Source organism: Solea solea, chromosome 14, assembly GCF_958295425.1.
Source record: "Solea solea chromosome 14, fSolSol10.1, whole genome shotgun sequence".
Taxonomy (NCBI): domain Eukaryota; kingdom Metazoa; phylum Chordata; class Actinopteri; order Pleuronectiformes; family Soleidae; genus Solea; species Solea solea.
This window is the reverse complement of record NC_081147.1, coordinates 8,868,702-8,893,884: the sequence shown is the minus strand read 5'-3', so window position 1 is coordinate 8,893,884 and position 25,183 is coordinate 8,868,702. Positions and strand designations below refer to the sequence as shown.

The 25,183-nt window shown below is 40.9% G+C and overlaps 1 protein-coding gene across 3 annotated transcripts; it reads right to left on the bottom strand.

Moving 5' to 3' along the window:
• Positions 1-610: 610 nt before the first annotated feature.
• adam19b (ADAM metallopeptidase domain 19b) lies at positions 611-25,183 on the bottom strand. Of its 3 annotated transcripts, none has more exons than XM_058650281.1 (23): positions 24,872-25,183; positions 24,441-24,559; positions 23,231-23,310; positions 15,250-15,328; positions 15,018-15,094; positions 12,627-12,825; positions 11,243-11,308; positions 10,282-10,353; positions 10,028-10,194; positions 9,302-9,386; positions 8,692-8,831; positions 8,431-8,608; positions 8,266-8,355; positions 7,348-7,543; positions 5,862-5,970; positions 5,331-5,538; positions 4,510-4,587; positions 3,871-3,979; positions 3,661-3,784; positions 3,167-3,269; positions 2,761-3,093; positions 2,614-2,675; positions 611-2,541 (listed from the first exon to the last, which is right to left on the bottom strand). In XM_058650281.1, exons 1-23 carry the CDS (start codon positions 25,011-25,013, stop codon positions 2,535-2,537), a joined length of 2,823 nt encoding a protein of 940 aa, XP_058506264.1. In that variant the 5' UTR covers positions 25,014-25,183; the 3' UTR covers positions 611-2,534. The 3 variants fall into 3 exon arrangements, with proteins under 3 accessions (XP_058506264.1, XP_058506265.1, XP_058506263.1); XM_058650282.1 differs by having other exon boundaries at positions 23,231-23,307; XM_058650280.1 differs by having other exon boundaries at positions 23,231-23,314; positions 24,442-24,559.

Sequence of the window (25,183 nt, the reverse complement as noted above, 5' to 3'; positions counted from 1 at the left end):
GCAATCCATGTCTAACTGCTTTCTTCGTGTGGGAGAAGACAGGTAGAAACTCTGGGTTTCTTATAGTAAACCTGCCAGCGAGCAGGTTATGTTCACAGAGTAAGTTACCGCAGTAACAGACCCAGAGTTTAAGTTACCTCTCTTTCTGGAACGGATAACTCAGAGTTTCCCTCATCTCAGGGTTAACAAACTCAGAGTTCTCACATAACCCGCTTTCTGGAATACCCCTCTGGTGAACAGTGAGTCCATGTTAGACATGTAGCTGCTGAAACTGGAGGACAGTGAATAACAGCCTGACAAACATGTTGCTAATGTTGCCCCATGTCTGATTAAACCTTTGTTTGCCAACACCTTCACTATTGACCTGCTTGTTGTCAGTGATGTTATTCTAGTGTGCGTTGCTGCCCCCAAGTGGCCGACATGCAAATTAATTTCAAATAAAAAAGCTTGACCGACCCAGCACTTTCATAAGTGACTTATCAAACTGTTATTCAACAGGATTACACTGAGCAGTTTAGTATAAAACAATGACACCGTCAATGAAAACACTCTTGAATCTGTAAAGCATTATGATGCACATGCACAGACAAAAGCACGTCCACTAAACATGTGTAACATGACATTTTTAATTTTCATGTGTTCATGTACATTCCAGTTGAAGACACAGTGTTGCTCAGGGGCCTGAGTTTGCATAGGTCTGATTAAAAAGGTAAAACATGGCAGCTGATAGACAGTATTCTCATAATACAGACACAACTGGTTCATCCCTCAAGCACTCAAATGAACCATGGGGTTTTTAACAGTACCATATCGTTGTTATTAATATAATAATAATAATAATAGTAATAATAGTAATAATAATAATGATAATAATAATGCCAGGGTTATGTTGTAACATAGCAGTCACAGTACACCGGCTCATTAAAGAGTCTACATAATATTTTGGTCATGACTGAACTCATACTGAACAGCTTTAGTAAAATCTTTAGGCAAACATATAAAATCATTTCATTTTCATGGTGCAAATTAGTTTAAAGTTTAAAGCTGGGGTAGGCAAGATGTGTTTGCGTAATATTGATCGATAATTCCACAATAAGGCAGCTGTTATTGGCTGTTCTACTCAGTAGCTGCACATAAGAATTGCTACTGCAACACAGTAATGACTTCATATAATGCAAAATAACCTAAACATGTAAAAAAGTGTTGGCTAATGGTCTCAATGTTGATATCTATAATATTGTTTCAGGTCATCTGTTGGGAGGAGCTCAGGACAACAATTAGTACTTAGTAAGTGCAGGCATGAGACTCCAATAGTTCTAGAACAATCCTGCCTACTACAGCTTTAACTGACACAGGTACCATCTCATGTTTGATCCTTATGGGAAAACACTTTCATCACAGATTGTCAGTGATGGAAGTAAGAAATCAAATGTAACGATGAGGTGCCTTTTTGAAAAGTGACTGTCATAACTTGGTGGAAGGACTCATTTCCTGCCTTCAGGAGTATTTGACGATTAAAAGACGACTAAAAGTGCAACCGAACAGCAAAATAACATCTGAACGCTGTGAAACAAAGAAAAAGACAAATCTCTACATTTCCTTCTATACATCACATACATATTTGTCAGCATAAGCATAGACTTACAGCATGCGTGCAGGGCTTTCACTGGTCCCCATTAGTCCAGTAAAAATCACATTATTTTTCACACTTAAGAAGCTTAAGCACTTCACTATTTGCATCTTTTCTTAATATAAGATATCCCATTACAGCTGGTGCTCTTTAAAAGGGAGAGTGCAGGTTTTCTGAGGTAACGGCACATGTCAACACTGACTTTTCTGAGTCTGCTGTAGTTTTCTCCTAAGGTCTAATAACATCCATGCCAACACAGAACATTTTAAATATCTCATTGAGAAACCAAAACATGACCGTATATCATCAGCTACTGGCTCTTTATTTACGTCATTTAAAAATATCCTGTTACGCCATCTACAGTTGATCTCTGTGAACTACCTCCCAATATTAGCTTTACAGCAGCTGAACATTTAGTTTGCACTTAATCAGAAACGTAACATATGACAGCTCAAGAAAATGTTTGCAGTGTTGAGAATGTGTCAGTAGTTCATACAAGCACCCTTTAAAAAAAACCAAAAACCTGAACTATCCCATGAAGAGACACCATGTTCAGTACATAGGCTACATTGTAAACATTCCTTTTTCTTTGCGTTGAGAGTAAATCCTGCAGGAACAGTGCTTAAAACACAGCTCACAGCAGGAACAGGTTCACATTCCAGTAACTTATGGGACAAAAAAAACTAAAAAATAATTAAATGACTGTTTCAGCTGGATACAGCGGAAATGTAGACTTCAAAAAAAGTTGTTGTAATTCCAACATTTTCCCTTATTACACATCATAAATATACTGCAAGTGTGTCAAGTCTAATCCCATAGTGCCATAGTGTCTTGTCCAGTTGGTGTAAAGCAGTCCAGTACTGGGTGTGAGTGGCGTCCCCCAGTGAGTCCCTGAGATCTTAGTTTAGGGTCTAAACAAAACAGAAAAACGTTAACAAGAGGTTTGCATTGATTTACATTAAGGAGAAAACTGGAGGATCTACCTGTTTGGCTTTTTCTGTCCAGCAGATGGAGCCAAAGCAACACCTGTCAGTTTTTGTTGTTCCTGCATCAACAAGACAACATTTTGTGTCACATAAAAACTTGCATTGACCTTTACTTGAATAAAAAAGTACATAAATAACACTCACCGCTGATGGTTTGTTGACAGGACAAGGTGGTGGAGGTCTGTTAGGGGGGTCAGGTCGTGGTTTAGGTGCTACAGAAGGGCGGCCTTTAGGGTCCTGGCCAGGTAAAGATGGAGCCCGGAGGATTTGTCTCTGTTTGGTCAGCTGTGCAGATTGAAGAGGAGGGGGAGTGTAAGCCTGAGACGAAGAAGGTGTCGGTTTGATGTGAGGCTCTGCCGTCTGCTTGTTTTGCTCTGCAGCGTACGCCGGTACAGGAGGAGGCTTCACTGCTGGACGCACGATGGGAGGTCTGGACCGGGTGGAGGGAGACGGGCTCGGACAGGCAGGCGACTTCACCTGTGGGAAAACGTTTATTCTAGTATTGAACAAAAAAAAGAGACAGTACGTGAGGCATCACATGATTCTTTACCAGGTTGTCTGACTGTTGTTTCTTCAGTAAGAACGTCGGGTTGGTGTGGCCGTTCAAATGACCGTCAGTGCACAGAGGCTTGACCTCCACTGGGACTGAACAGCTGTTAGAAACAGACCAATTATTCACACTGTTCATCCACACAATGAATAATAAATAATGTCATTTTACACTTTATTTTCTTTGGTGACTAGGTCTATGTCTCACGAACAAAAGTTTCTAATCTCAATGTGACTTTGTGGTAAAATAACGGTTATAGAAAAAGAAGATGCTTCTAAAGGTTTTTCTTTAAGGAACAAAAGGAGAAGAAGGTAATAACACAACTTTACAGCTGCCATAAAACAGTGTTTTAATTGACTAGTCTTGTCTGTGTCTTGTCATGTTTGTTGTTGCTTTCTGCTCCAAGACACTTTGTCATCTCTGCTTTTGAGTGCTACAAACATAGAATTATGATTATTACTCATATTAGCATTTTTGAACACTTCTGTACATACTTTGGAGGTGGAGCTGACGCTTTCAGTGGGTGGAGTTTATGCCTGTAGCAGCACCACAGTCCAGCAGCAGCCAGAACCACAAAGAGAACCAGAGGGAGGACCAGCAGGACTGGGAGGAGACCGCCTGGTGGAGTAGGAGATAAAAAAGAGTGAGTAAGTAGAAGAAATACAAAGAACATGTATATTTGAAAATAAAAGGACATGTCTCACTTTGGCTGATGACAGGTCCACTGTCCACACTCCCACCTGAGCCCCTCTGGTCACACAGAGGAGGAGCCCAGCCCGGGTCACAGTGACAGTTATGGTTGTTGTTACACAGCTGGAGAAAGAACATATTACACACATTACAATTACAACACAAATGTTGTAATTCACTACAGAGAAAGCAGGGATTCTAGAGAGACACACGTTGGGACAGCAAAAACATTCTGTGTATAAATATATATATATATACATATATATATATACATACACATATATATATTTATATACATATATAAAAACTATATAGATAGATGAATAGACAGATACATTTGACATTTTTGGTGAAAATACTCTACTTTTACTTAATCCCATTTATCTGACAGCTGCATTTACAGTATATTGTAGATTAAGATTGGACAGGTAACATCCTAATGTATAAATGGATGCATTAAATTCTGCTGATACCACTTTTCTTTATGTATAAAGCTGTAATTTAACTTTTTCGTTAAGTGAATTATTTAAGAGGTTGTACTGCTGCCAAGGTTGCCATTTTCTGAAATAGTGGGCAAGCAGTCAAAATGTTCCCCAACTCTCCCAGACGGCCCACTTCCACTGCACCCCCCCCCCACAATCTTTCAAACTTACCCCGTGTCCGTGGCACTTGGCATTGCACTCATCAGCTCTGAGAAATGATGCATTGCGGCACTCTCCATTAAAGCAAAGCTGTGGAAACGAGGAGCGCACGGAGTCATAGTCAGAAGAGACACATTTTAACTTCCTGAAAGTCAGCAAGTTCATACTGTGATGAAGCAAAGAACATCATGATGGATGTAGTTTGGTTAAACATCATAAGAGGAAAAAAGCAACACTTTGAGTTAATATGGAAGTGACAAAAACATGATCATACATTTGTTACATGATACAAAACCAAAAGAGGGAATAGGCTGAAGCACAAGGCTTATTTTTTATAATACAAACCATAGAAACAGTAATACTAAAGGCAAAAGAAACAAATATTACTCTAAATTCTAGTCCTTTATTTTGGTTTTTGGTATTTTTACACTTTTTTGGGTGTTCTTATTTAAAAGATGTATTCTTAAACCTGCTTTTAAATAATATCAAATATTATTCTGATATCTGACTTGTCTGTGTGTGAAGTAGACTCCCACATATCATATTGAGCGGGAATAATTACGTTTTCTGTATCTCTCTGTGTCTGTTAAAGTCCTTCATTATTTTATATTTTAAAGCTTTTTTTAAAGTGAAGTAGATAGTTTCAGCTTATCAGCAATTTAATTTCATAGTATGACTCCCAAAACTACAGTCAATTTCACCCACTTTAAACACTCAAAAATGATACTTTCCTACTCTTCATTTTAAAAAAAGGCACCTCTACTTATTGTCGTAAAGAAACCAACAAACTGAAATCACAATAAGAGATGAAGAACATGATATTTGCCACTCACCGAGTCATCGCCACACTTGGTGCCTGTCATGACCAGGCCCGGGTCCAGAGTGTCTCCCTGAACCTCCTCGTCCCCCTTGTACACGTGTGTTCCCATACACCGGATCCTCTTGCTGCCCACAGTGACCGTGGTTTCTATACAAACTGCATTGCTCTCAATGGGCTTCACAGCTGAAGATAAGCACTGGATTTTCCCACATTTAGCATCTCTGCGAGAAACATTGATCCACGTTCAACAATGAAAACATGTCAAGATGATGAGAACATATAGGAGCACTTCTTTAATTAAAGGGGTTTGATGTGATGATGAGATGTCATCAGAGGGAACTTAATAAACTGAAATACTGGTTTCACTGAACAACGGTGCAAACGTTGGTTCAAGGTTTGAAACTACAACGCCAGTTCCGCACTTTTTAGACTCACCCATAGGGGGACGGGACTTCATTCCCATAATGTAAACACGTAAATGTTGTACATCTTTTACATATATCACCCTTAAAGAAGCACTGTATCTTAATACTTTCATCTTCACCTGTCCTTGCAGCTCCTGTATTTGCCCAACAGATCTTTGCCACAGTTCCCATACATGTCTCCAGCCTCGTTTACCTTCTGAAAACACAGGTCAGGGGCTGGACGGCCATCTGTGGTTGGCAGAAACAAACGGCACACAAACGTATTAACACTGCTGCACACACGCACAAACAACACATTTGCACACAGTGTGTTTTGCGCCACCACCTGATGGAGACCGGCCGGCTTCCCTCCAGGGAGGAGCTATCACAACATGAATACACACCTGGAAACTCTGCTTGAACATGCACTACATGTTTAACTGCTTCAGTTGATTTAGAGCAATTCACCTTGTAATCTGTTTTTTATATCGCTGAGAAGTTGGTGGATGATCTCAAACATCTGAGGAAGAGATGTTTGTGTGTTTTGGAGGAAAGACAATACATCGTCAGCATAAAGGCCAGTTTTGTGGTTCAATTGTGTTGTTTGGATACCTGAAAATATGTTTAACTGCTTTAAAGATGTAAAATGAGACTATTTTATGGTCAAAATGTTTAAATCCTCCATTAGTCCATTAGTGATCTGTGCTACTTAGGCTACATTTAATCTCTTTCTTATCACCCCGCTGTGTCTGTAAAGGTCTAGTGTGTAACATTTAGGAGAGTTTATTATCAGAAATGCATTACACTACCCATGAGTATGTTTGTACATGTGTATAATTGCATTAAGATGTCTGCTGTAGCCTTAGAGGAAGTCTTAAATACTTAAGACGAGGGCCTTGGTGTACAGAGGCTGCCATTTTGTGCCACCATGTTTCTACAGCAGCCCAAAAGGACAAACCAGTCAGAGTTTGCCTTTTTCATTTTGAAGCGGTAGCTTAATATGCAAGCAACGATATATCACATGAGTTCTACAGTTAAGTACACATTACTGAGAGAAAGCTTGACATAGTAGTTGACCACAACATAATTCCTGGAATATAAAGGTGCAAAAAAAAAGTGAAAAGTTGGATCTTTAAGCATATTTGTAAGAGCAAATAGCAAATTCCTTGACTAAATTCTGCTCCCAGTACATGTTAATTTAAATCTGAATAACATATCTAAATGTTCATCTTTTACACCCTCAATGTTGATTTAGAGTAATGCTAATGTGTATTTTTTGATTACTATATTATGCATTAATCTCTCTCTCTCTCTGTATATATATATATATATATTGTTGTTTTATTGTATGTACTTATTTATTTTCCCTTGTGTTTACCTCCCTTGCCTTCTCTGTATCTGACACCACCTTTGCTATTTATTTTCACTACCTGTCGCACACATAGAGTATTGACTGCTGTAAACAAAATACTCTGACACATAATCCCTCACATTTACTCTATTAGTTCTATTGTTTGGTCAACAAGATTAGTTTTCCTATCATGATCGTGAGTAGTCTTTATTTATCATCGCACACAGTGTGGAACATTCGGTCACTTGTGTCTTATAAGTAACCAGTTTACCAACCTTGTCCCCACAGTGAGCGGCACTGCTGCTCCAGTGTCAGACACATGCCGGTGTAACAGTAAGCCTGTCCGCCTGCACACGATATACCATCCACCAAATAGAAATTAGCAGGACAGGACTCTGCTTTCCCATCGCAGTACTCTGGCAGGTCACATGGTCCTGACGGAGCACGACACAGCACACCGGGGCTCTTCAGCTGAACGAGAGAGAAGAGAACACTGGAATAAGAAGAAGCATAACGTTGTAGACCTGTGATTCAAGACTCTGCTGTTCCTGCTTTTAATTATTCCCAAAGTTAGAACACAGATCTAGGATCTTTCTCGTGTTATAGCACACGACTGAATAGAATCAAGGCCTACCTTTTGAATCTGGATTTTCATTTAATTGCTTTTTATTTATTTGTCCATTTAGTAACATTGTATTAACATTAGTATTTTACATAGATTTATTCTGTTTCAATCTATCCAAGGTTCAAGGTTCACTTTATCGTCATTCATCATGTTAAACCAATAAAAATAGTTTACAACATAATAGATAAAATACTAAATTAAACCTAGTTAAAAGCAAGCAGCATGTGTAAAAATTTTTTATTTTATAATAATAATTTTTCTTTTTAATTCTGATTATTTTGTGCTTAGTTATTCTGCCTTCCTTACTTTACATTTGTATTATTTATTTTATAATAACTACATCTGGTGTTTCCTCATTTTCAAAGTGGTAAGATAGTGATTCCTCAGCTCCTTTTCTGTGTGTTTTGAATTTTGAATCACTCTATTCTGAGTGTGTTTGTTATATGCACTGATGTGTGTGGTTTTATGAGATTGTTGCATTTCATGTGAATAAAAAGCTAGTAGTTATCTAGCAGTGAGAATCCCATGCTTCCCATGTTTCCATGCTGACACAGTGTGGTGTTAGTACCTTGCAGTTATCACAGCAGATGCCATGAGCGCACTCAGCTCCAGCTCTCAGAGTGCAGTTGTTGGCGTTACAGCAGGGACTGGTGCACTCCTACACAAAAGAGTGAGTCATGAGTCCTGGCAAAAACATACAAGATAAATGAACACAGCACAAACACACACAGACCTCTTCCTCTCCACAGTCACATTCCTCCCCATCCTCCAGGTAACCATTGCCGCAGCGCTGCCCTCCGTAAATGGCTCTGGTGTTGGGCAGGTTAAAGAGACACTTCCCTCCTCCAGAGTTCAGGTAACTCTTTAACTCCTTCTCATTACAAGCATTAAAAACACGGGGAAACGGGTGCCTGTGCCATGAAAGAAGAATAAATACATTAGAAACTAATCCCACAATACTGTCAAATACTATTTTATGCCTTAAAAACAATACCCAGTGGCAGCAGCCATGATGCAACCTCCATCTTCTGCTCTGGCCTGACAGCAGCCTGTGCTGTCATGGCTCATGCCAAAGTTGTGACCCATCTCGTGTGCCATGGTGGCGGCAACGCCAACAGCTGATTCTGAGTGGTCCTGTGGAAGAGAAGAGCATTTGGGATTAGAGATCACACTCGTGTGCTGCTTTCAATGTCACTGACCTTCAGGGTTATGGATCAGGTCAAATTTAGAATGGCACTAATGTATAATCTGCTTCCATTCAATATAGAGGAACATGTATATTAAAAAGATGATTTGAGAGGAGAGCTAAATTTAATAAACTCAGTGATTGTATCAGTCTGTGAGGTGAATCTGTATACAAATAGGTCAGGTTAAAAATATGTATAAAGGATATAGAGTATATAGAGCTGGTAAAACTGTTTATTTTTATATGTGAAAGGGGATTTTTTCTCTGCTCCTTTTGTACTAAGCAAATAAATAATTTGTGTTACTTTTTTGTTTAGTCTCCTTCGCTCTTATTTGAATCATTTATTGTTACTGCAAGTTGAAAACCAAATTAAGTGAAGATGTCTCCCGATGGACCGAGAATGATGATCGTCTCTCACCGTGTTCACTCCTCCAGACTGGTAGTCGGAGCACATGGCTCTGAGAGGTGCCAGCCCGATGGTGGTTCCCTGGAAAGACTTCCCCCTGCAGGCAAACAAAATAAATAAAAAAAGACACTTGTGATGATGATGAGGGCTACAACAACAAATTCATTAATAAATGTCCTATCGATTACTTAAATAACTGCCACACTGTTTTACGATACAGTCTACTTTATTGTCCACCTGGGGAAAATGGTCTTGGACTCAAGTCTAAATCTCAATGTTTCCACAGTTACAGTGAAACTGAAGAACTAGAGAACAAATATTGTTCACACCCAGTGGTTAAAAACAGCATAAGACTATTGCATGAACCCTGCACCCCCAAGTTTGATTAAATAAGTCGAATGTTCATTTTTCAAATGGTTGAAATTACAGTGAGAGACTTGATAAGATCTTGTATTCTGTTTAAAGGATTCATGATGGATTGGTCACTCTCACCCAGAAACATTACATTAAAATGATTAATCCGACTGAGTGTTGTAGTTTTTTAACTAAAATTAAAAGACGTTCTCTGATTTTAGCTTCATAAATGTTAACATGTTGTGTTTTTGTTTTTCTAATATACAGTATCTTGAAGGATATTTGAGTAGATCGACGTTTGAGAAATCCTGCTGATGGTGATTTGTCTCATACAGTGATTGTAAAAGATAAACAGCGAGTGAAAGAACGTGAGAAGACACTGACGTGATGAGCTGAGCGTTGTCGTTGGGAAGCACGCGGAGCTGTTTGCGTCTCCAGGACAGGAACGCTGCCAGAGTGCTGTGCGGGTTATCCGACACGTTGATCAGGTCCTGGATGGTCCACACCTCCAGACCGATCAGTGCCACACGGATGCTCAAAGCCTTGTAGTACTGCAGGTGTGCGGCGACAAATCATGAACTTCAGAAATGATAACTACATATATACGTGTGGTTTTCTCACTTCACTTCAGACGTTACCTTGTCGACCAAATTCGCCGCCTCCAGTAGTTTCAGTTTGGTTTTCTCGAGGCTGCTCCCATGCTTTTCAAACTGCAAAACGTATTAACCACATGTTTATTGAAACACACACCCACACACACACACACACACACACACACCCTGTCTTATATTCACATCCTCACAGACCACAAACGTTTTTATTTTTTCACTTCTAGTAACAAACAGGACATGATCCATAGGCTTGTATTTTAAAATTTACCACGAAATAAACATGAAACACAAAAATAGACTTATCTCCCACATTTAATGACATGAGTTGCTCAGCTGCTCACAAACTTTTACAGAGCCACGATAGAGAGCATCCTGTGTCTCAGTGTGACGGTGTGGTACGGCAGCTGCACATCACAAAACAGGAAGGACTTAGCCCGGGTGGTGAGAACTGCACAGGGGATTGTGGGCCGCCGTCTACCTGATCTGGATTCTGTTTACACCGCACGACTCCAGAGGAGGGCCAGACGGATAGCAACAGACCCCACCCACCCAGGCAACGCTCTTTTTGCACCACTTCCATCAGGAAAACGGTACAGGATCATCAGATCCTCCACCAAAAGACTCAGGGACAGCTTCTTCCCCAGAGCTGTGAAATCAATAACCCCCTCCCCCCTCTGTAGTGGATGACACAGGTCTGGCACTAAGCTGCACTTTATATTTATATTTATAATACAACTGCCCCTTTTTCCCCCTGTACATACATTTCCCTGCACTGTTCACTTTTTGCACATTTCACCTGCAATAACCTTTCTTGTTTCTGTTTTGTCCATTCGTATTTCAATGTTTGCTGAGAGTCTCGGGAGGAAATTTTGTTATGCTTGCATAATGACAATAAAGAATCTTGAATCTTGAATCTTGAATGAGTTTGTTGGGTTGTTTGGTTAAAAAGTGATTAATATGAGCATATGCACAGACGTGTCCTCCTCACCTCAGCCTTGTCTGCCACCATCAGCAACTCCACATACTTCATGGCTCGACTCAGGTCCCTTTTATCCTGAAAATGGAGTCAGTTTAATGCAGAATATGTACTCAGTATATTAGGTATGATGTGGCAGGTGTGGCCGTCTGCTGCAGTACTACTAGTCATTTTCTAGTGACGGCTGTGCCTCGAAATCCCAATTGATCAGAAGTCTCTGAAATACTCAGACCAGCCGAACCAGCACCAACAACTACTCCATATTTAAAGTCTCGTAAATCACCTTCCTTCTAAGTTCTGATGTTCGGTCTGAACTTAGGTCTGAACAAAGTTATTGCTCATTTTTACCCCTACTTCTGGCCCCTTGCTATTTGGAACTGAGTTGCAAGGGTTAGTAATGGAAACCGAGCTAGCTTTTCTTCAGAAAAGGGTCATGTCATCAAGTAAGCAGATAAAACATGAAGAAAAACAACATTGTTACATTGTTATATCTCTATTGTGGAACGTACATGACACTCAAACAAGTTTTGTAGTGGTCAGTGAAGCTAAGAAACCAATGTTAGCTCTATGATGGTAACATCATGACATTTTCACTATTCAGTTCCAGCACGACTCGGCACGGTTTGGTATCGTTTTTTTATTACTATAATACCTTCTCAATGTGGGCGGAGTCATCATAGCACGGATGCTATGGATGAAACTGCTGGGACGTCATTTTATACCGGAAACACACAAACTACTAACTAGTGACTTGTAAAGCAGTTCTTTTGGTGAAATAAATCATTAGACTAATTAAAAAAAATTAAAATTATTATTATTAGTTCAGTACTTCCTGCATGACCGGAGCACAGACTCACCGACATTCGACAGTGCTGTCGCTAAACACACCAGACTTCTCTATTAAATGTTGAGATTTTAGAAATTTCCTTGCGATATGTTGGAGATTAACGCATGATTTCGGGATTTTTGAAGCCTTTGTGACTGATCTACAGTTCGGCCTTGTTCAGTTTGATTCTTGTGTCCGACATCACGCTCATGAATCTTCCAGTGGCCGGCCAGTCCGTCGATGTCACATTTTAGTATCGGCTCAGCTCGCTTGGAACCTGGCCAGAGCAGGTACTAAAGAAGTACCAGGTACCAGGTACGATCCCTGATGGTAGAGCTGAGTCGTGCTGGAACTGTGTAGCGGTGAATGATCACTGCTCATACAGACTACATTGTTTACTCTACTGTGAACATATGGCTGTAAATGTTTCTGCATACTGTTTCTATATAGAATTATTCCAATGAACACTGAGAGGTGTTATGCTGACCTCCACACATGATCACCTGACTCATCCTGTTCTCATCCTCTCATCTATCTTTAGTTATCTTATCTCATCTTATTTACACTCACCCTCACGTTCCCTTGTGACATCGTTCCATGGATGAAGTCATCAAGCCGCTCCTTCCGCCCGTTGCCATGGTGATGCAGGCAGCTTCCTTTGGGTAGACGAAGACTCTCGGCTCTGAACACGGCGTGCTGCTGAGCATCAGCGTGAACGGGGAGAGGCTCGATCAGGTAGCTGATGCTTGTGTTCAGAGAAATCAGTCCCCTGGGGAAAAAAAAGGCACAGCTGATGGTTCCATCTCATCAGAGCCTAAGGAAATCAATGTGGCTGCAATGATGCTGCTGCCTTTCTATAGGCAATTTATAAAAATGCTTCCTGTGTGATTTCCTGTAAATCAAAATGCATTTACAGGCTGAAGCATGTGGAGAGCCATATGGTTGCATGCAAGATCTTATGTTTTTTATTTGGCTGTGGTGAATGAGTGGAGGGTGGAACACAGCAACACTATTTACTGGTGTATATAAATGAGGATCCGCTGGGGCAGACACAGCAATACACGATCCCTCTTGACAAAATCACTCATGTGCAGCCGCCCATACAAAAACATAGGCGCACGAGCAGCTGCAAGAAACATCTGGAGAGGTCAGGTCGCCCACATGACAGTGTCCTTCTATGCTGTGTCTGCATTTCTCCAGAGGATTTGCCTTCGTAAGAAGACATTACTCCACTTATCCTCCAGATGCAAAGCAATGAACCTGCACAAACACACATGGCACTCGACAGTTCCTGCCGCACTGACAGTGTTCCCTCCTCTCTGTGTGTCTCCTGCAGGAAATATCAGCTGCTCTGGAGCTAAACCAGGAGAAAACACAGGATCTCTATATGGAGTTGTACTCGCTGAACCAATGCTGGACTACACAACTGTTTCCTGTCACCTTATCTCTTCAGCCATGGTTTGACAACAGGATCTGCATCACACACACAAACAATATAATTCCCCTTGAACACTTCAAACCTCTGATAAGGCTTTTTTCAGCACAGATGTGTCTGTGTCTGATCATGATGTTGCATGCTGTTAGACATCAACACACATGTAACCTTATTTCAAAGCACGATCCCATGATAACAATAATCTTCCAGGGGCAGCTGTGGGTCAGTGGTTAGAGGGGTTCACCTTCCAACTGTTAGGTCAGGGGTTTGAACCCCAGATCCTCTCATGCTGATGTGTCCCTGGGCAAGACACTTGACCCTTAATGGCCCCTGGTGGCTTTGCTGGTAGCACATGAAAGATGTGTGGTAGAAAAAGAAGATATATTCAAATACTGAAGTGCTGTATGGGTGTGTGTGTGTGTGTGTGTGTGTGTGTGTGTGTGTGTTGTATCAACAAATACATAACAATTACTTTTGTTATTATTTAAAATTATTTTATTTAAAATAAATAAATAAATAATTATTGTTATTAATAAGTGATTTTTTTTGCAAATTAAGGCAAGTCAAATCAAGCCAGGGTTAAATGGTGGTAAAGAGATTAGCATTATTGCCTCACAGCAAGAAGTCACTGGTTCGAATCCCAATTCGAATGAGGGCCTTTTTGTGAGACGTTTGCATGTTCTTCATGTGTGTGTGTGTGGGTTCTCTCTGGGTTCTCTCTGGGTTCTCTGAAACATGAAGAGGTTAATTGGAGACTCTAAACTGGCCATAAGTGTGAATGTGAGACTAAATAGTAGTTTGTCTCTCTATGTTGGCTCTGGGATGGACTGGCATGACCTGTCCAGGGTCCCTGCCTATGAATCATGTCATTTCATCAACCGCCCATTGTCGAGAAAAGCCACAGACCCTTTGCGGTGAAAAACGAGCACAAATCCAGTCTGTGCAACCCTTTAGTGCTGACTATGCCCGCTCCCTGAAGCAGAATACATCCCAGTCCAGTTGGTCTCATCTTTTGGTCTAAAGAGACAACAAAGAAGATGGCAACCATGGACTCTTGCTTGATGTTATGCGAGGACGCCTGCTGGTCCCCACACGTGAACTCACCCCTCAAAGAATACAAGCACAGACAAATAGGGCTGAACTCCTGGAGCGTAATCAACAGTGAGATTGAGTGTTCTTGCATGGAGTGCTAGACTGTATGTAATGTGGAAATGTGACATGGCGCTCTGCTAAGATGGAACCTGCAAAGTATGATCCAAGCCTTTATCTCACTGCTATCTCTGACTCCTTCCACTAAACTAAACTGGAAGAATTGTGCCCTCAAAAATACTTTATCCTGACGCTGTTCCCTTTGTTCCATCTCTGTTTTTACTCTGAGGCCACAGAAACGTCCTCTCAACTGTCTTCATGCACAGTCTTTACTTTTTTGACGAATATAGTTGTATGGGATGTGTCTTGCACCACAGGGTCCAACTCTAAATATTAGAACACTTCATGAATGTGGCACCTGGTGGACTCTTACTCACCTGAGTCCTGAGCATGTGCTAACAGCAACGCTGGAACCTTCAAACCCCTGGACCTCCCCGTGGTAGAAACAGTGTCCCTGGGAGACAGAAACAATCACACTGCAGATCAGCCATTATGTGTCTACATATACACCATTGTATTTGATCATCTGCAGTGATGTCTATCTCTTCCATAGCAATTTAAAAAAGTCCCTCTGCAGTGAGTGAACATCAAACTGTCCCAGAAACTCACAGTGTTGGTGGGAGAGGAGGATTTGCGGGCTCCATTAGGAGTGTACCATATTTCCTGATATCCACGGGCCAACAGCTGCCTGGAGAGAGACGACACAAACTCAGCTGCAATTTGCAAGAGGATATATATGTAGTGTCAGACATTCACTCAGGGAAACAGCCACAACATGAAAAATATGGAGGATAATAGGTGCAAGAAACAGAGGCGATAGCAGAAGACTGATTCTCTGCAGCAGCACACAGCTCATAAAACATTTATTCTGACAGAGACACTCAGACAAAAGCAGACAGCTTTAAACATTTAGACAAACAGTCACTTAAAGGGAAATGAAAAAGAATCAGGGAAAGCGTTCTAATAAAATCCATATCTACTCATAATATATCTACTTATAATTGAGAAATGTCCTCATTTTACTCTTTTACTGGAATTTTCCATTTGTATACAATATAGACAATGCAGGGGATCTTTTTGATAGATAATCAGATAAACATGCAAAATACTCACACTACGTGTCTGTGAATGTTTGCATGTGACTGAGTGGATGTTGACCCAATATTTACATCTTGAACAGATGCTTGTTTTCATGTCTCTCTTTCCTTCCAATTCTGCTTCAGTCCATCTGTCCTGTTTTCTTTCATAAACTCTGTTTGCCCCACAGCTGGTTTTCTTTTGCTCCATGTCCCTAAATCTCTTCTCCTCTCTCCTCCCACGGTCTAACTCAGATCCATCAAATACAGTGTGTCTGTGGTGAAATTGAGCTGTGGAGGAAAAGCTGCTGATGCTGGTTGAACGAGCAGGTCTGACTGATGTGTTTTCTTTAACAAAAAAAAAGAGAGAGAGAGATCTATGTCTCCAAAATGAACTGAAGTCCCAATGCCTTAAAAAAACATTATTATTTCGCATGTACCGACATTTATTTTCATCTAAAGTACCTTGTCATTTTACCTCAGAAAAGTGTAGCTACCCATGTTAAAAGGAAGTGCTACTCCCCTCTCAACTTCAGTGGAAAAATTAGATTACGTCTGTAAAGTAAATATGAATTCACCGCTGGTTTATTTATCATAAACTCAGGAAGCAGAGAAAACAACTAACATACTTTAGCTCTGAGTTGACAACAGCGTATCAAAGCTCCACATTATGACCATTATAGCTGCATCTATGCAAGAAACTGAAGCTCACCTAATAGAATGTATGCTGTTTTAAGAATATGCCTCTTAATCTTGCAGTTAGATAGAATTTTACAACAGGAAACTGAAGCTTTGTGAGTCATTTTTCTTCCCTGCACCAAAGTCCATAGAGAAAATCATTGTTTTTAGCTCACAGGACGTGTGCAGAGTTTAGGGCTGCAACAAACAATTATTTTCATAAACAATTCATCTGTTGATTAGTTTCCTGATTATTCGAGTACTTGTTTGGGCCATAAAGTTTTAGAAAGCGTAGAAAAAATGTGATCTGTATTTTTCAAACCTGGAAATTACGATGTTTTCTAATGTCTTGTTTTGTCTACAAACCAACATTATTCACTTATAATGATTTGTCTTAAAGTGAGTAGAAACCAGCTCCTTAAATTAACATTTAAGGAGCTAAAAAAACTTGTTTTAATTATTGAAAAAACACTCAAACCACAGCCATAAAGGAGTTGCTGCTCTACTGATGTCTTTGTTGGGTAAATGTGTGCGATACTTAGGTCAATCCAAATGAATCATTTAAATAGGTGCTTGGGAATAAGCCGACTACAAAATGACACAAACTTCAGAAAAAGCTGTTAAATGTTAGAAAGAATGGCAAACATATTATTATGATAACAACACATTTAAGGTGGTGTAGTGGCAGAAATATATTGGTCTTGGTGTCCATACTGTGTGTGTGTGCCCAATATGTGTAAGTACCTCCTACAACCACTCTGAACTATGCCTTTAATAAGCTTTATTTGCATAGACAGTAATATTTTATTACTGACAGAACCAGGCTGGAGCTTTCCTCCATTTAGCATGAGGACTTGAAAGTGGCATCAATCCTTTCATTTAACTCCCAGCAAGAAAGACGGTGCTTTTCCCAAAAATGACAAACCACTTCTTTAAAGGATGGAGAAGACAAATGAGGGGAGGATGGGGGTTTTCCTTTACTCCACCCCGATGTTACCCAGATGCCCTGAAGGAGACAAGCCTCTTGAGACAATGAATGACTGTTGATGTAATCAGCGACAAAGCAAGTCAAAGACAGAAAACGGCTTCTTCATCCTTTAATAGATAGCCACTCTGAGGTTTGGAGGAGGGGGGGGGGGGGGTTGGGGTCCTAAAAATGATTGCTCAGTGATAATGTATCCGGCTGATGTCACAAACTCTGTGTCGGGATGTGACCCTAACAACCCATTTATATCGGGCCATCCTCTGGTTTTCCTGCTTCACATAAGCCTAACGTGTCGTCCTCTCCTCTGTGTGACTGTGTCTATGAAGGATGACGAACTGAGCTTCACTCTGCTGCTGCTGCTGCTGCTGCTGCTGCTGCTCCAGTCGTTACACAGGAAATGCAATCATTTCTTACACGAGGAAACATCATGACGCCTCTCCTCGATTGACCCCTTCCCTCTCATGCCACTAATCAGCTGCCTGTCTGAGCTAAACTGTGCAGTCTTACTAGTCCCTGGGGAAAACACAGTGTATAGAGTCAAAGGCTGATATAACGTTCCTTTGTGTGACATAAAGACTCAATATGACGCCATTAACAAACCACATAATGGATAGAACCTACATCAACTTTGATGAAAAGTATAAAATGTGGTAAATAATCTGTATTTATAAAGCACTTTTTTAGTTTTAATGATGACTCAAAACTGCTTTGCGCTACAATTCTGCTATTCATTTATTCATTCATTTTTTTTTTTTTTTAAATATCATCTTCGCTAAGTATGCCAACTGATGTAAAACACCAAAGAAGAAAAAGAAGGATTCATTCATTAATTATTGCCTGCTTATCCTGGTGTACACCCTGAGGGGTCACCAGTCTATCACAGAGTCAATATACAATGATGACCGGTTAATCAGTAACACATGTGCATTTCCTGCTTTATCGTGTCTAAATGGCTGTTGTGCAAAGGACCATTAAACCAAGTCCATGTTTGATCTGAGGGAGGACGACATACTGTAGTACCCATAAAAATTGAACCAGAATTGAAACCGGGAGATTTTTTTGCTAATTAATCATCTGCTAAAATCTGTCTCATTTCAAAAGACCTTGATCTGAGTCCTGAATGCATCTGGCAGCAACAGGTCAAATAAAGCTTGTAACAGTGCGTTACTTTCATTGCCAAGCCTTGAGTAAACCAGTAGAGATCTCTGCATCATCACTCTTGGAATAGCCCAAACCTTTTATGCCTGATTGAATTGTGGTAAATACCACGGCTGCTTTTTAAATCAAGACTTGTGAAAACGCAATGGTGTGAGTCCTCCTCAGAGTTTGGACGTCCTCCAGCGTCCAGACAGATGCTGTGATTGAGCAGCGGAGTCGTGGCTGAATCACGACAGTCTGGCAGCGAAGCTGAGACAAAGGCTCGGTTCAGCCTACGGAGGAGAAAGGAGTTGGGGGAGTAATGCTAATGTACTTGAGAGATAGGGTGGGGGGGGGGGGGGGGGGGCAGAGAGGAGAATAGATGTGGGGCAATGCATTAGGGTCAGTGGGTCGCATTCTCTCACAGTATCAGATGACATCACACATGCGTGGAGGGAGGGAGAAGGCTGACGTAAAGTCAAAGTAGCACTCAGCAATGGATGATTGAGAGGGGAGGCCAATGTTCTGTTGTGTGAAGCCCAACACACACATTTACAATGAGGCCTAGATTAAGACATCTAAGCGCAGAACCACACTACTGCCAATGTGAGACTAAACACAGACACCAGGGAAACAAGGACAGTAAACTCATCCCTGCAATCCATCAGGTCTGGGAGTTGTGTTTGTGTTCCTTTGGGGTGCTGTGTGTGTGTGTGTGTGTGTGTGTGTGTGTTGTCTTTGTGTGTCTGCGTGTGGCCACAGTCTGCCGAACACTGACCTGCAGGCCCCCGACGTGGGAGATGTATATTTGCGCTAAAGCCCCGGGGAATATCAGATAAGGTGAGGGAGGGGAAGAGAAGATAAAAAGAAAACAGGGTGTCCGTTTTTAGGATGGACAATGAAAGATACAAGAGGAGAAGTGAAACGAGAGTAGAAGAGGAATAATGGTGTGAATGTTTCCCAGGGGAGTGATTAATTCAGGTTTGTGTACAGAAGGGATTACAGGAAGGGCGTCCAAACCGAAGAACGAGTGAAAGACACACAGAGGATACCCACACAATTCATTTCTGAACCCGGCTGTCTTCATTTTCCATTTTCCATGACTTTCCATGCTCACCTCAACACTGCTCCTATGATCTATTATTCACTTTCCTCCACTGTTTCTTCCTCTTCCTCTGTTTTTACATCCACTCTTCCTGCTCCCTGAGTCAGCACATTATGGCTGTTGGAGCCTTTCATCAAGATAAAAGCTCGGGCAGACACCGACGCTGATGCACAAATGTAAAAGCCAAAAAAAGACCAACATACGTGGACTGAATCTAAACTCAGTGGAAGCACTCAGGACATTAACATGACAAAAACAAACTACTGTGTTAGTCTGACCAAAAACAGACTTGTTTAAATTACACTAAATTGTATTACTTACACCCAGATAATGCTGTTGGGATTCAAATTGTACATTTGAATAGACCCAAATTAGCCTTGGCCTTCTGTGCACGTACTTTTTCTGGTGGCCACTTGTGGTACTGCAACAAAAAATACTACAATAGACCACAATAGTAAAAGAGACACTTTTAAAAATCTGTTCATGGGACACTTCGAGACGTAGACATAGGCAGTTATCGATTTTTTATATACTATATTTTTTTTTGAGCCATGGGACGGGTCATTCACACGATGTGAGGGATGCTCCGGTGCAATCTTTGGGCTGCATAACCCGGAAATAAACCCAGAAGTCCAAAAGTTGTTTGCCAAATGCACTAAGTGAGCAGCTTCATAGGAATGAAGGGCACCAGAGAGGAGGTGCTCTATCCAGTTCTAATATTACATTCATGGTTTTGACCCACCAACAAATGTTGAGATGAAATAGGCCAACCGGTAAATGCCAAAAGCTGTGTTTCCACCAAGTGGAACTGTTTGTTTCCATTAGGAATAGTACCAAAATAACCGTCCCCAACCATTCCATTTCTCTGTACCCTTCCCTTGGGGTACCAGAGTAATGGTATGGAACAGTAGGGGTGGAGCTAGGCCCACGAAAGTCAGATGATTGGGTGACAGAAAAGCGTCACTCCCTTGTGAACAGTGTTTCTTCAACGCCTGCAGCCTATTCTCATACAAACAGCCACAAACCGAGTAGCTGGACGTCCTCCATTCTTGTCCATTGTGTCGCGTTCAATGTTGTTGTCGGGTTGTTGTTGGAGGGGCTTTACCGTTGTTGGAGGGGCTTTACTGTTCCAAACTGTACCGTACTGTACCAAACTGAACTGGGTGTCTAACCAATATGCTGAAAGGGGGCATATCGCCAGACACTCTTCATTCAATTAACAGATGTTCTGCTTGTAAACTGGGACAAGGACAGTTGTCCAATTAAACAGTATAGTCAAGGTACAGCCATAGCTCATGTGTTCCTTTATGATTGATGAAGTAAAACATTAAACAGAGGTGAGGTGGACAGAATTTAAAAGATGAAAAGTGGGGATGAAAACTAAGGAGTACAATGCTGCAGAGGGATAAATGGAGATTTCCATGGGTAATTTAGGTTCTTCCTTATCTGCTGACAGTCAGAATAACAGTTCCAGGGGTTAATGCAGAGACCAGGGAGTAGCCAGGGCACAGACACAGACTCCAGCAGCATTTGCTCTGGCTCCTCTTGCCAAACTTAGACATTGATCTTCACCGACAGTGTAACTGCTTTCTTACTATAGTCTCATGTGGACAGACTGGTGAGAGAAGGGGTGAGGAGGTAAACCTCAGACTAAAGAAAACATTCTGAATGCTGTTACCAGCATGTGTTTGCTTGTTTACCTTACTGATATGTTTTTAAGATCTTGTCTTGAATGGCAGTAGAAATAAAAGTAAAAGTCGTACTGAAGCTGCATTAAAATGAGGTATTTAATATTTAATAGGTGATATATTCTGTCAATAAATTCATTAGTATTACAAATTGCTCACTCATACAGCACATGTGTATAAAGGATCATTATTACTTGATATTGTTTATGTATGTGGAACAAAAACAGTCAACAGACTGCATGTGTAACCTAATAACACATGCACCATAATGCAAAGTGAATCTTAGTTTATACAGTTTATACAGTTAAGACTATAGACATAGAACATTGATGAATCAATACTACACACAAGGGATGTGTTTTTAAAACAGGAAACAGTCTGTTTTAACTTTGAAAAACCTCACTTTCTCTCATCTGCTTCATTTGCAACAATATTCATGAGCAACGGCTTTAATTTCTGTGATTCAAATCATTAACCAATTCAGTATTGGTTTTTTTCTGAAAAGAACAGAGTGTGAAGAAATTCAACCTGTTCCAGGAAACGACTTCTTCTTCTTGCTCAAAAATGGTTTCAAAATGTACTTTTCTTGCTTTTCTTGCTTGCTGCAGTGCATGTCCTCATACTTAGATCAATCCCAGATTTATTTTTGCATCAGTTTAAATGAAACAATAAAACGGAGAAAAAGATTTATCAAACCAACTGTCCTTAAGTCTCTGTCCCTCGTGTAGAGGGACAATGTGTGATTGATGAAAATTCCTTACCCAGGAGGGAATCTAACAGTGTGACCACCTGCTGTGCAGGCAGAGCGGGGAGTGTGTGGGGGGGGGGGTTAAATCCCTGAGGGGACGCTCGGTCAGACACAGTGGAGTCATGGTTTGTTAATGTGTGCGTCTGTGACCGAATGACTGACAGAGTGGACGTGCATTTGAAGGTAGAAAAATGACTTTACATCTGAGGCCCATAAAAGCTTCCTGTTCTACTTGTGCACTGGCACAAGTCCACAAGTGATAAACCACAGCTCTGCTGTCACAACTGACATCTCAAGGGCTCCACCACACACACACACACACACATACACACGCACACGCACACGCACACGCACACACACACACACACACACACACAGAACTATTTTGCTTCAGACACTGCATTGACTTCCACTGATTTGGACAACCTAACCTAAACAAAGCCTTAAATCCTAACTTTAACCAGTTTATACCTAAACCTAACCTTATCTTAGCCTTTAGACCTCATTGAGACCAGTTTTTCGTTCTCATGAGGATCAATGGTCCTGACAAGGTCAGTGTTTATACCAGAAAAGATAACAAATACACTCATTGACATAATGCTCTTCTGAGCCCCTTACTCTAACCTTAACCATCACAACTAACCCCAAAACTTAGTCTTAACCCTCAGAATACCCTTTTAGTGTGTGTTAGAGAACACAGTGTCCTCACACACACACACACCAATGATCACACTGTCAATTAAACTCTTGAGATACTCAGCTCACTTCCTATCACCACACCATTGTTACTGGCCAGGAACCGCTCCATCAGATTGCAGGATATGTGGTGCCGAGGATCAGTCTTACTTCCTGTTTGCCCAAGGCAAACCCTAACCCACAGATCGGGTGTCAACCCTCTGTCGTCCAAAACCATCACGCTCTCTTCCTCCCTTCATCCCTCTCTCAGCACCCACGGGGGCTTTGACCTTATAAATGCATCTGTGTGACTGTTAACATCTGGTCAAGTTTGGGGAGTCTCGTCTATGTCTTCAGATGCACAGGCTGACTCCGCTTTAAGCATGTGGGGAATATTGAATCACGCAGCATTTTGCCTTTAAAAACATTCCTGAGGCCCTGTTTGTCAAAAGGTTCTTAGTATAAAACACTGCACATTATTCTCCTAGAATCACTCACTCATTTTTCTCCAGCTGCAGTCTGAGCTCCTGGCCCTCGGCTGAGATCACAACCTGCGTCTCTGTAGGATACTGCTGCTGCTGCAAAGAGGAAAAGGATGGAGGTTAATCCGGTGAAAGCAGGACATCACTGAATGAATGAATGAATGAATGAATGAATGGGTGTCCACTGTCCAGTCAAGGTTGAGGGTAGAAATCAGGGTGTGATGCAGTTTTAGCTGATATGTTTCTCCTTTTGTATTTTTCCCTCCATTGATATAATATAACAGTTTAATAAAAGCAAATGATTGACTGATTTACTTAAATAACATTTATTGATGGATTTGTGCATGTACTCTTTTATTTGTGTACCGGCACTTCTAACAAGATGTTTATGTTATTTGTCCAATTCATTATTATGGCTCAGAATAATCATTTCTCAGGGTTTCTCACTACGTAACATTCACCAGTTCTCACCCGAGAGTCTAGTTTTTATTCTTATTGTTAAAAAAGAACAATATCAATATCAATATCAGGCAGATGATCTGCAGTGGCACACCCTAAAGGGAGAAGGTAAAAAAGGAGAAGAAGAACAACAATATCTATTAAGTGTTTACATTTTTTCACAAATGTTTAGTTATATTCACTGACTTCTTGTGTCCTGGAGGACAGTCCAAATCAAATGGACTGTGCTTGAGGTTTAAATCATTGTTGGAAATGTTAAGGATAATCTAAATATACAAGTTTGCAAGTCCAGTTTTTAGTTATTTTAATATGGACTAAATATTTAAATAAATAGATATTGTAAACATTACGAACATCTGCTATCTTTTATTTACTGAAGATGTTCATAGACATACGTGCCTCATGTGGATAAGGGGAATACTGGCACTTATTCTTTCCCAATTCACAAACTTTTACTTTTATTAAAGTACAAATATAAAATAATAAAAATTAACTTTGATAATGGATAAAAAAAACACAGCAGCGTTCAAGTTTCTGAGAATAAAAATGTGGAAAAAAACCTGACCTTCCTGCTGTAACAAGTGAATTCCCCCATTGTTTCAGTAATTAAGTCAAATCTTATCCTAGTAATATTATTAAATTATAGTTTAACTTAATTGGCCTATTATAAAGAAAAAGGATAAAAAAAACAGCCTCATGCAGCATCTACCGCCTGGTTATTTAGTATATAAGTCAAATGGACAGAGTGACAGAGAGCCAGGTCTCACCTCTCTGTTGGCAGAGCTGCTGTGTGTCAGAGGATGCAGCCATCGGGGATAAGTAACCTCATATCTGTGGACATGCTGGAGGTTTCTCCTCCCTGACTGTGAGTCCTTTTCATTTAGTCCTGATGGAAAACAACAAAGCATGGGAAACATGTAACCATAATCCAATTCAGTGACTTTTACAAACATAATCTAATTTAACCCCATTAGTGCACTGGATGACTCGCTTTTACTATATTATAAGAACGAGCTGCATGCTGCTTTTTGAATTGAGCACTAACAAACAAACAAACGAACAAACAAACAAACGAACAAACAAACAGGTGGTGTTAGAGTCAATTTAAAAAATTCCAGTGCAGTGCATTCTCGATGTAGCTGCAGCCATGACACACACACACACACACACACATCATCATTATCATCATCAGACTCACCATCATGAGCAGCGCCTGCAGACACAAGAGCCTGGCACAGCAGCAGCAGCCACTGGAGCACAACGAGGAGCCGGAGACACAGAGAGGAGCGCGCAGCAGAGAGAGGAGCAGCAGGAGGAGGACACGCTCCTGCTGGACGCATGCTAACAACAACAACAAACGGCTTCACTGAGGCGACACATTCACATGAGGCGGACTGAGTGTGAGTGGACGGAGAGCTTCACAGTGGATGAAGGAGGAGAAGACGCCGCCGCTCAGACATCGCGATAAAAGCCGCGCTGTCTCCTCCTTTGCTGCTGCTGCTGCTGCTGC